This window comes from Heterodontus francisci, unplaced genomic scaffold (assembly GCF_036365525.1).
Source record: "Heterodontus francisci isolate sHetFra1 unplaced genomic scaffold, sHetFra1.hap1 HAP1_SCAFFOLD_157, whole genome shotgun sequence".
NCBI classification, from domain to species: Eukaryota; Metazoa; Chordata; class Chondrichthyes; order Heterodontiformes; family Heterodontidae; genus Heterodontus; species Heterodontus francisci.
Window position 1 is genome coordinate 3,649,375 of NW_027140118.1, and position 12,383 is coordinate 3,661,757.

The 12,383-nt window shown below is 40.4% G+C and overlaps 1 protein-coding gene across 1 annotated transcript in view; it reads left to right on the plus strand.

Annotated features, from left to right (window-relative positions):
* The first annotated feature begins 394 nt into the window (after positions 1-394).
* Positions 395-12,383, plus strand: part of LOC137358866 (deleted in malignant brain tumors 1 protein-like) — a 32,617-nt gene continuing 20,628 nt past the window's right edge. Inside the window, exons 1-3 of the mRNA XM_068025083.1 lie at positions 395-469; positions 7,892-7,924; positions 8,971-9,285. Coding sequence (XP_067881184.1) covers positions 424-469; positions 7,892-7,924; positions 8,971-9,285 — 394 coding nt within the window. The 5' untranslated portion in view covers positions 395-423. The remainder of the gene's footprint in view (positions 470-7,891; positions 7,925-8,970; positions 9,286-12,383) is intronic.

Consider the following 12,383-nt stretch of genomic DNA (forward strand, 5'->3'; position numbering starts at 1 on the left):
TGTGACAACAAATTAGATAGCTGTTTCAAAGGGACGACTCTGACTAAAGTAGCCGAATGGCCTTTCCTGTGCATCTATGAATCTATGATCTGGACGCCAGATCAGTGATTCATTTACTTTTCACACTGTCACACGTCATTATCCTCGCAGGATAGGCTGGTAGTTGGAACCTGGGTTCATTTTATCCATTAATGGTCACATTTCGTCTCATTGGTGTATTTTACCAGCTTGTAATTCACGGTTCACACAAGTCAAAATCTATTGGTTATTTGGAAGGAAACATTGGTTTCTGCAGAAACGTCTCTCAAAGAATTAATTTCCACAACAGCCAAAGTTTCAGAAGCTGCTGTAAGGAGCTCTTAGTGTCTGAGAACTGCGTTCGGGTAATGTTCTGTTCTCATCGCTGTACCCAGCGCCAGAACCATGATGCAAACCTTCCTGACCCTGTCTCTACTGCAGCTTTTGAACTGTAAGTTACAGATTTTTGAATGCATTATGTTATTTACTGATACACTGATTATTATTACAAGATGTATATTATTAATCTAATTATCATCTTTAATACAGAACCCATTCAGGAGATGTGGAAAGTAAATAATGCTTTATACATTTTAATTTTCTTGTGTAGAGTTTAATGAAATATTGGCACTTGTTTATTGCCTTCTACCAGCCGCTCGTACAGAGCAGACTGGCGTTTAAAATCTCATGGGTCGATTTAAGCAGGGTCTGTTAGAAAAAGAGACACTTCGCTGTTAGAATAGAATATGTCAGTGTCTGAGATCAATTTACGTAAAACGGATCTATTTTATTTTCAGTTGTCATTCATTGGGATGGTATGAAATGGATACTGTGTAATATAATTTGTAGTAGTTTCATTTACTACAAATTTTGGATTGAATGTTTCAATTTTAAGTTCTTTCAACTACAAATAGGAATAAACCTCCATTTATATAAAAATGCCTTGCGCTTATATAGCGCATTTTACGACGTCAGGACGTCCCAAAGGGCTTTGCTGTCAATTCGATATTGTTTTGTAGTGTTGTCCATACTGTAATATAGGAAACGTGGCTGCTAATTTACACACAGCAAGCGCCGACAAACAGCAATGTGATAATGACCAGAATACTTTTTTTGTGTGTGTGATGTTGATTGAGGGATCAACATTCGCCAGAGCACTAGGGATAATTCCCCTGCCCTTCCTCCAAATAGTGTACCTGAAAGGGCTGACGGAGCCTCGGTTTAACTTCTCCTCCGATGGAAAGCACTTGGGCAGTGCAGCACACCCTCAGTACTGCATTGGAGTGGCAGCCCAGATTTTGTGCTCAAGTCTCTGGAATTAGACTTGAACCCACCATCTCCTTACTCAGAGGCCAGAGTGAGCTACTGCTGACAGTAATATTGTTTTGGTTACATGAAACGAGTTTGGAATATTTTACATCGAATTAACGGGTATTTTGAATTCCCAGTTGAATTTGTATCGAACACAAAGACTGCGGGAGTTTGTTTTATATTTCCCCCTGTGTTTCTTATACTGACACAGCCAGCTGGAATTGAAATTCTAATCTGATTATTTAAAGCGCGTCTGATAGAAGCAGAGTGCCGTCTTTGTTTGAATAGAGTGTTTCGAGGTCTGTGTGTAAGTTATTTCACTGAGTGTTGAACATCAGTCAAAACTACATCAACTGCCCACATGAACTGCCACACACATTCCTGTCACAGATATTTCTCAATACAAGTGCTGTCTGCTGTCCTAGTGATACAGTTCATGAAACTAAATGTTTTAAAGTAATTTGTTCAGTGTTGAAGTGTTATATTCATTCTATAATAAGCACTCAACTGGAGATGGAACCAATGTTTTTCAATTCGTTTTTATTGTTAGTATAATTTTCACGAGCACTCTGCAAAAAATGATGTTACTGAAAGTTCCTAAATCGTAGGGGAATTTGCTCTGTATTATTGACCAGTTAGTGATGATCTTCAAGATCAATATCTTTTATATTAAATTAATTCTACTATTTCCTCATTTTTGTACAGTGCCTAAAGATAGTTCAATTTTCCCAATCACATATTTTCACACAGTGTCATGTTGTGTGTAAAGAGTTAGCGATATTGTTCTTTATTATTGTTCCAACGGCTCGATGTTTGTTGTGTTATTCCATTGATGATTCAATTCTGTTTCTCACTATTTCCCGTGTGTGTTTGGTTCCATTTATTAATCTCTGTCTATAAAAATACTTTATTGGTTTACTGACAGGACAACGTAGTCCCAGTGTTATCAGATACTTTCTGTATTTAACGAATTATATTTCCATGAATATGCAATAATTGGAGAGTAAAATCCTGTTTTGTGGATTATTTAAAGAAAACTTTATTCAAGCCACAGAAAATATAAACAATGAAGCAGGTTGAATCCCTGTATCCTTTTCCCCAATCGTTAGTTGCTCAGAATCATTTTTAAAAGCAGGCATGCTTTATGACATAAAACAATGTTATTCTTTGCTATCATATGAAGAGAATATTGAAATAGTTTATCACATTTGTAGAATTCACATTGAATACGGAGCTTGAGCTGATGGTTTGATTTTACATTCCGTCAGTCTTAAATAGGGAACAATTATTCATTCTTTTGCTATCAGAAAACATTGTTTTATAATAGCTTGTGTCTGATTAACACGTCGTCTAAATCCCCAGGTGGGGCATGTGTAAAACTTTGATTTAAATCCAAAATAGAAAACAAATACCGTGGCAATTTGTTTTATTTGATCCTCTGATGCTCTTGTACCGACACAACTGACTGGTGTTGAAATTCGAAGCAGATGATTTAAACACAGCAATCTAGCAGTAGAACGTGATCACTGAGAGAGTAGAAGGTCTCGCGGTTTGGGGTGTGGGGTCGATGGTAATGCAGGGATTATAGAACAGCAGTCAAAGCTAAATCTACTGCCGAATGAACCCACACGGGTATTTCTGTCCCAGGTATTTCACAGTAGAAGTGTTGTCTGACCCTATGCGACATACTGAATGGAACTGAAATAATTTAAATAGTTTGTTCCAGGTTAGAGTGTTGTACATGATCTTATCATATTGTATAATATTAACTGGAGGCAGAACCAATATTGTTTCAATTAGCATTAGTTATTACTGTAATTGTGACGTGCCTCTCCAAAAGATAATGTTACTGAACATTCCAAAATCTCCGGAGGATTTTCCATTTATTATTGTTTTCTTAATGATGACCTTGCAACTGTAGCACTTTGCATTGTAAATTCTCAACTTATTTCACATATTCATATGTACAGTGTAAAGTAATAATAATTGTGGCAAAGTATCCTTCCACATGCTCCTTTTATGTAAAACACCGCGAATTGTTTAATGAGATATCTTGAATAGTCTCCTTCCACCTGCTCGATATTTTTGCAGAGTTTTTCAGTGGATGATTCGATTCAGTTTCTCATTGTTTCCGGTGCGGGTTTGGTTACATTTGTCAATGTCTATCGACAACAAATGCTGGTTCACGACAGGAAAACTCTCCCTAAATGTTATTGCATACCTCCATGATGAATTGTCTTTTGTTTTTGTAAAATGGATTGTATTCTAAAATCCTGAATTTGAAGGTCATTTAAGAGTATTTTCTGCAAGCCAAAGAACAAAGAGAAAGTATGAAATCTATCTGACTCCCTGAATCTTTTTTTTTTAGCAATTGGCCCCAGATCAAAATCAATTTATACGAAATGTGCATATTTATTTTAATTTGTCATTTATTGAGATCGTATAAAGTGAATATTGAAACTGTTTCCTTAATTTATAAATTTGTCATTAAATACATTTTGTCCTGTTTGATTTTAAGTTCATCAAATTCAAATAGGCAACTGTTATCCACTTTTGTCGCTGACAGCAAAAGCGGATCTAATATTTGTCATCTGATTAACATTTAATTGTGTTTCCAGAGGAGAATTGAGTTAAATTCAGTTTTAGTACCAAAATTGAACATAAATGCCGCAAGAGTTGGTTTTATATTGTTTCCTATGGCTGTCGTACAGACGCTGAAGACTGGAGTTAAGATTCTAATGAGGCGTTTAAAACGAGACTCCTGGAAGTAGAAATTGCTCAGTGTTAAAATCGAGTGTATGGGAGTCAGAACTGCAGTATACTGCGATCTGCATCTAGCCGACTCATCCCACATTGAGATATCTGTCCCCAGAATTTCTCAGTAAAGTGCCGTGTGATACAGAGAATTAGATTAAATAGTTCTTACAGAATTTGGAACGTTCAGAAAGGACAATGAATATTGTATAATATATTAACAGGAGGTGCAATCAATATTGCTACATTTGTACTGATTATTATTAGAGTTATCAATTACACCCTCCAGAAATGATGCTACTGTTTTCAGGGGATTTGACGTATGAACAGTTTTATTTAGTCACCGACAATCTTCAAAACAAAGCCTTTTCACATTAAATCATGCTTTCTATTTCATACATTTAGGTGCACGGTGTTGTGTAATAATTAGTGTTTCTCAGTCTCTTTCTATATGATTCATACATTTGATGTAATATTTAATATCCAGACGCGTTTCTGAATCTCTTTCCACATGCCCCATACTTTTTATATGGTGCGATGCAGTGTTTAATGAAAGATCTGGAGTTGTTTCCCAGTCTCTGGGTAAAGGTGGGAAAGTAGATCTGGGGCAGGAGATCAGCCATGATTTTACTGAATGCCGGAGTAGGCTGCGTAGGCAGTATGGCCTAATCCTAATCCTATTAAATTCTTTAATGTCCTTCCACATGTCCCATACTCTGATCACCTGTGGAAGAAACCCTGAATTCGTTTGCATATTTCAATTCAATAGACAGGGCCCAGAACAAATTGTCTCGGTACTGTAAATTTTTGATGCGTGTTTGGTTATTTCTAACCGTGGCAACGTTTCTTCAGACACTAGCTGATGTGTTATGGATAGTGATTGCTAAAACTTACAGATAATGCTATTGACGCACAGAATCCGGATTGTTTGATATGAGTTTCTTCTGTCCAGTGCTTTGCTTGTGAGTGCAAGCTATAATAACTGTAATTCTATCAATTAATTTGCTTCTGAAATCTACAAGAGCTCACCTAATTGTGGAAGTAGTTCAAATTGGAACTAAAATAGTTTGATTAAATATAATTATTTTGATTCTTCACCCACCTAATAATCTGCCGTGACAAGCATGTACTGATAAACTCTTTGTACTGACTGTATTTTGTAATCCCTAAACCACTCCATCCCTGGTTTTGTGACACATTCAAGAGTTTAAATTTTGGTCTTTGTATATCCCACGTTTATCCCGTTTCAGTTCACCTCCTTTGAGTTGATTGTTATTTATAATTAATATTTCCATGTTACTGTTTGTAGTAATACGGTACAATAGCAAGTTGACATAAGTATAAAATGTTAAAATAACTTAACAGTTTTGCACCAAACCCATTAGTCTAAACATCAGGAAGGTAATGGTGCGACCGCCGAAATCTGAGGTGTGGGAAGCGGGAGTTACCACTTGTCGGTGAGAGCTGGGGAAACGGGTGAGCGGGACTGTCCGAGCCAGGATAACAGCAGCAGAGTTTTAGATCAGTTGAAGTTTACCTCGGGATGGAGGCCGACCAGAAGAGTTTGGGAATAATGGGTATATTCCCTGTATGTGGAGGTGATTTGGAAAACGGTACACAAAGAAATGCATTCAAACATTTTCAAGAAAAATAATGAGAGCGGTTACAAATTGTGAGGAAGGATAAGAGAGCCAAATGGAGGAGTCAGCAGATATGAGTAGTGCAGATAAATGGAAATATAGTAATGATTGAGAAAGGGGAACGACTGAACATTTATCTGAGATGGTAAGAAATAAACTGGTCGAATAGACAAATATGGGAATCTCGGTTATAGATTGTTTAGATTCATTTTCGGGATATGAGCTCGCTGGCTAGCCAGAATTTACAGAACAACCCTACTTAGCCAGATGGGATGGCGGGGTGTTTTCTTGAAGCACTATCGTCATGTTGGCGATATTGTTCTGCACCCATGTGTACTCTATCCCTAGTTTCCCTAAGAAGGTGCTCGTGGGTTTTCTCCTTGAACCACTGGATTATCTGGAAAAAAAAGTCCAGTGTTACATGGGTGGTTACAGGCTGAAATGATAAATGCATGAAGAGTAGGTGAAATGACTGAATGGATTGAAGAAGATTCACGGACTCTACAGAAACACTGAGATTGGAACCGTTTATCAGTAAATACTGAAAGATTATTCCCCCTCGTCTGTCATTGGGTCACTGGAAAAGGGGATGTATGGGAACTGACTATTATCACGAAAAGTTGGTAGGAATGCTAAGGTTCCTACTGGGAGGAAGTCACACACTATTTACATTATCGAATTAGGAGCATAAAGAGACCAATGAGATAATAGTTGGGAAAATGTAACACATTCAAGATTCCTCAGAAGGCACAGCTGAGGACAGGAATTGGTGTCCCGTTGGCAATAATATATCACCAGAGTATACAAAGAGACAACAATACATGGGAGATATATTTTCACCAGGGAGTTGGGGAGCAGGTCAACACACTGTCTGCAGTATATAACGTTGTGAATAGAAAAAAAACCCGGAGAGCTGTGAGACAAATTGTGATCAGGGGGATTGGTACAGATGAACACACCGTCTATAGTAGATAATGTTGAGAATCGTAAAAACACCTGGAGATCTGTGAGACACATTGTGATCAGGGGGATTGGGAGCAGGTCAACACACCCTCTATAGTATGTAATGTTGAGAATTAAAAAAACACCTAGAGATCTGTGAGACACATTGCGATCAGCGAGATGGGGAGCAGCTCAATACACCCTCCATCGTATATAATGTGTTAATAGAAAAACACCTGGAGATCTGTGAGACAAATTGTCATCAGGGGGATTGGGAGAGTCAACCGACAGACTGCATTTTTAAAAAGCATAAACACTTAACCAGTAAACGGGAGGACCATTGATCGAACATCATTAACGGGTAAAAGAATAGGGCACGTCGGCGAGGCAGGTGACAAGAGAATCGGAACAGCAGCAACTTAGTAAGACACAGTCAGCAGGGAGTTAGGAGACTGACAGATCCTTCATCTTGTTTTGTTTTGTTTGAGGAAGCTATATATTTTATTGAACAGCAGAAAGGCCCAATTAAACCTTTATAGAAACTTTGAAAGTTACAGGTGGAAGACTTTGCAGTAAATTAAAAGGCATCGGAATCTACCACAGGATCGGAAAATCTTTAATAGAATTTAAATGTTCCCATTCCTTCTCGAACTTTAGATCAGAATACTGAATTCACTGAGCGTGCCATCACCAGTGAGTTGAAAAGCAGATCCATCACCACTCTCTTCTCAGGGCACCTGCACAGGTCATCAATGGTCAGAGCACCATCAGCACACATTTACAGGGCGATGGGGAAAGGGAGTGGGACTAATTAGACTGCACTGACAAAGAGACAGCATAGGCACCAAGGGCCGAATGGCATCCCTCTGTGCTGTTTCATTGTAAAATTCTATAAGGGAGAGGATCATCACCACCGCCTTCTCAGGCACCTTCACACTGGTATTACATAAGGCCCACCCACCGCCACAAGGGAAGAGTGTATCCGGGTGTCAGTGTGTGTATATGTGAAAACAATTCTGGATACATTTAGGCCCATTACCAATATTAATTTGATGCAGAAACTGTATTTTCTGTTTTAAGGAATGAAATCACATATCCCTTATAATTTCTTCCGCAAAGTGTTGGGAATAATGACCCTGCAGTTAGTTGCATTTGTGTCTTTTCTTTCTGACAGTTTCATTCATTTCTTTTCCCAGTGAACTCTAATTGTTAACTTCTCATTTCAGGCAGAACTGGGAACAGTAAGGCTGGCCCGTCAGGTAATCGCCTTTTTTTTCACACTATCTGCTATCTCTCTGCTCCAACCCATCCCATTAAATATTAAGTTTGGGCGACAGTCGCAGCACCTTTTTGATCACGTTGCCCTGTTGCTACTCAGAAAGGGAGTGTGTCGCTCATTGTGATAGTAAAGATCTTTAATTCTAGCTGACAGATGGCTGCTGCCTTCATGTGGAGAGACAGTAACTGAGGGTCTCTGCAGAGCAGAGTGAGAATAATCAGCTCCACTCACACTGTTACCTAGCTAAGAGATGACTGCTGTCTTCATGTGGTGGGACAATAATTAAGGGTCTCTGAAGAGCAGAGTGTGAAGAATCACCTCCACTGACATTGTTGCCGGTCCAAAGGTCCACCTCACCAATCTGTGCTGACATCCTGATCACATCATCATCCAGCCCTATCTTTATTGGCTGTGTTGGGTGAGGGGGCAATTTCCCCTGCTCTTTCGTGGTGCTGGGATCTCACTGTGTTCGCCCAATCAGTACTGAGCACTTAAATATGAGATCATTACAGCCACGCCCATCTCCCCACTTCTGCCGGTTAATTCGACTCTGAGCCTGTCGCCACCTCGTTCCCATTGGAGCAGTTGTGTTGGTGGGAATATCCGGCTGTCTCCTGGTTCCCTGCTCGTTTGCACCGTTTATTAGTATTTCAGTTTCCTTTTTCTTTTATGTGTAATATTTACTTCGGGTTTTATTAGGGTTCTGAGTGCAGACTGATGTTCCTATCAATTCATGCCTGGTGAATGGGGAGGGTTCGTATGCTGGGAACCTGTGGGTTTAACACACTCTAACCGCCTGCTGATATTTTTGATATTTTACAGAGATGGTGAAGCTGAGACTGGTGAATGGGGGCAGTCGGTGCGCTGGGAACTTGTGGGTTTAACACACTATAAGCGCTTGATGATATTTCTGATGTTTTACAGAGATGGTGAAGCTGATACTGGTGAATGGGGGCAGTCGGTGCGCTGGGAACCTGTGGGTTTAACACACTATAACCGCTTGATGATATTTCTGATATTTTACAGAGATGGTGAAGCTGAGACTGGCGAATGGGGGCAGTCGGTGCGCTGGGAGAGTGGAGATACACTACAGGGGACAGTGGGGGACTGTGTATGGCTCGTACTGGGACCTGCAGGACGCCGCTGTTGTGTGTTGGGAGCTGGGCTGCGGAACTGCGGTCTCTGCACCAAGCTGGGCTCACTTTGGGGAAGGGTCCGGACCCATTGTGACGTTGAGTGTGAAGTGCAGCGGGACCGAGGCCGCTCTGCGGGACTGTGAGTCAGCTCAATGGGATCACTATTCCTACCCACACTCCTATGATGCCGGTGCCATCTGCTCAGGTAAAAATCTTTCTCAGTCTCCCGTCTCCCACCGCGGCTGATAGAATCTGGGAAGAAGCAAAAGTAAAACAATCCGGGATGGTCAGTACCTGGAAAGTCAGATGTTAATAATTCCAGTAATCTCCGGTTAGAATTAATGTTAATGTTCGGATCACTGTTTAAAATTATATCATTAGCACCATATTTATTAAACATTATCCACCGGCAGCAGCAAATACCTGATACTCAGCACATTTACAATGCAGACAGAGCAGTTTCCATTGAGATTTTCCCTTGATCCGCAGTGAATTATCTGAACGGCTGGAAATGTCACAACCTCAATCCAACTCTCCATTCATCAACCCAGCAGCCGCTACCTGACATGCACTGTCAGACCGGCTGTCCGCCTGCAATCATCGCTTGGCCTCAGATCTGATGTATTACACAGATTGTGAAGCTGAGACTGGGGAGCAGGGGAGGGAGGGAGGCAGGTTTCTCAGCCTCGGGGAGCTGAAGTAATGAGTCCGCAGTTATTGTGGGTATCACAAGAGGAAACTGCGCGTTAAGATCCCACCGCTGCCTGCGCATTGTCTTTTAAATTTTAGGAAATACTGAGAAAGTAAAATGCACAGAATATTAAACAAAGGAGCTAAGATAGTTCAGGAAGTAGCTGCAACGATTAAATTCAACACCGTTGAACTAATGGAAGGAAAGAGGCGCGTTTGCCTGAAAACATGGCCAGTAAGGAGGATTGCAATAGTCTTCAAGAGGATAAAGCGAGGCTGGTGAAGTGGGCGGACAGGTTGCAGATGAAATTTCTTGCAGAGAAGTGTGAACTGATGCATTTTGGTTGGAAAACGGAGGAGAGGCAATATCACAGAAGCACTGAACTGTTACAGTGCAGAAGGGGACTAATCGGCCCATCATGACTGCATGGGCTCTCTGAAAGAGAAATTCACTCAGTTCTATTCGCCGGCCTTCACTCCATAACTCTGCACATTCTTCCTTTTCATAGAACTGTCTAGTTCCATTTTTAATGCTGCAATGGAACCTGCTTGCACCACGTTCTCAGACAAACATTCCAGATCTTAAACACTCGCTGCATGAAAAACGTTTTTCGCATGTCACTTCAGCTGATCTTACCAAATGCATTAAATCGGTGCCATTTCCTTCTCGATCCTTTCACCAGTGGAAACAGTTTCTCTCTACGAACTCCATTCAGAATCCTCATTATTTTGAATACCTCTGTCTATTCACCTCTCAGCCTTCTCTTCTCCAAGGAAAACAATCCAAACTTCTCCAATTTATCTTCATAACTGAAATTCCTCATCCCTGGAACCTTGATGTTTCTCATGAAACGTCTCTGTATTCTCTCCAATGCCCTCACATCTTCCCTCAAGTGCGGCGCCCAGAACTGGATGCATTACTCAAGCTGAGGACGAACTAGTGTCTCATACAAGTTCAACATAACTTCCTTGCTCTTTCACTCTATGCACCTATTAATAAAGTCCAGGGCCGTGTATGCTTTATTGCACGCTCTCTCAACCTAGCCTGCCACCGTCAATGACTTATGCACTATTAAACCAAGGTCCCTCTGCTCCTGTAACCCCTTTAGAATTGAACCCTTCATTTTATATTTTATCTTCATGTCAGTCCGTCCTAAATGAATCACTTCACATTTCTCTGCATTGAACTTCATCTGCCAACTGCCTGCCCATTCCACCAACTTGCCAATGTCCGTTTGAAGATCTGTACTATCCTCCTCACAGTTCACAATGCTTCCAAGTTTTGTATCATCTGCAAACTTTGAAATTGTGCCCTGTACACCAAGGTCTAATTCACTTATATATATAGACAGGGACCTGAAGATTGAAGGATACATGGCATTTAGGAAGGGCAGGAAGCTAGGAACAGGTGGAGGGGTAGCTCTGTTAATTAATTATGGTATTAGCACAATGGTGAGGGATGACCTAAGATCAGGAGACCAGGATGTAAAAGCTGTTCGGGTAGAGATGAAAAATCATTAAGGCAAGAATTTGCTTGTCAGAAGTGGTGTACAGACCACCTGACATTAACCACACTGTGGGGCGGGTTGTAAATGAATAAATGAATGGCAGCCTGTCAGAAAGGTACAGTGATAATTAGGGGCAGATTTTCGCCTAAATTTAGACTGGAAAAGTCAGATGGGCAGAGATAGCCTAGATGAGGACTGCATAGAATATTCTCGGGATAATTTCTTGGAACAATACCTTGTGGAGCCAACCAGAAAGTAGGATATACTAGACCTGGTATTGTGCAATGAGGTCGGAATAATTAATGACCGCACAGCTAAGGTGCCCCTTGGTAGCAGCGATCATGATATGATTGAATTTTACATTCAGTTTGAGGGAGAGTAGAGTGGGTCCAAGACTAATATTTTAAACTTAAATAAGGGCAATTATGAGGACATGAATGTAGAGCTAGCGAAAGTGAACTGGCAAATCAGGTTACGGGATAGGTCAATAGAGTTTCAGTGGCAGACATTTAAGGGAATATTTCAGAATACACAATTTCTCATATTTCAACGAGAAAGAAACATTTCAAGAGTGGGTCCCACCATCCGTGGTTAAGTATAACAGCCAAAGGTCGTATCATACTTAAAGAAAAAGCTTGTAATTGCGCAAAGATGGGAGGCAGGTCAAAAGATTGAACAGAATATTTTTAAAAAACAAAGGATGACAAAAACATTGATAAGTCAGGTAGCATTGGAGGACGAGAGCAGGCTAGATAGATATATAAGGACAGATAGTAAGAGTTTTTATATATATAAATATATATACATTAAAAAAAAGAAAAGAGGTAACTACGTGAGCGTTGAACTTATAAAATGTGAGTCTGGGGAGTTAATAATGGAAAATAAGGAGATGACAGATTTATTGAACAGATATTTGGCATCGGTCTTCACTATTGAGTACAAAAGTAACATCCCAGTTTTAGCTGTAAGTCGGGAAATAGAAGGGACGGAGGAACTCAAGAAAATTGCAAACACCAGGGAAAAGGTACTGAGCAAATTGTTGGAGCTGCAGGCTGACAAGTCCCGGGGACCTGATGGACTTCATCCTAGGGTGTTAAAAGAAGTG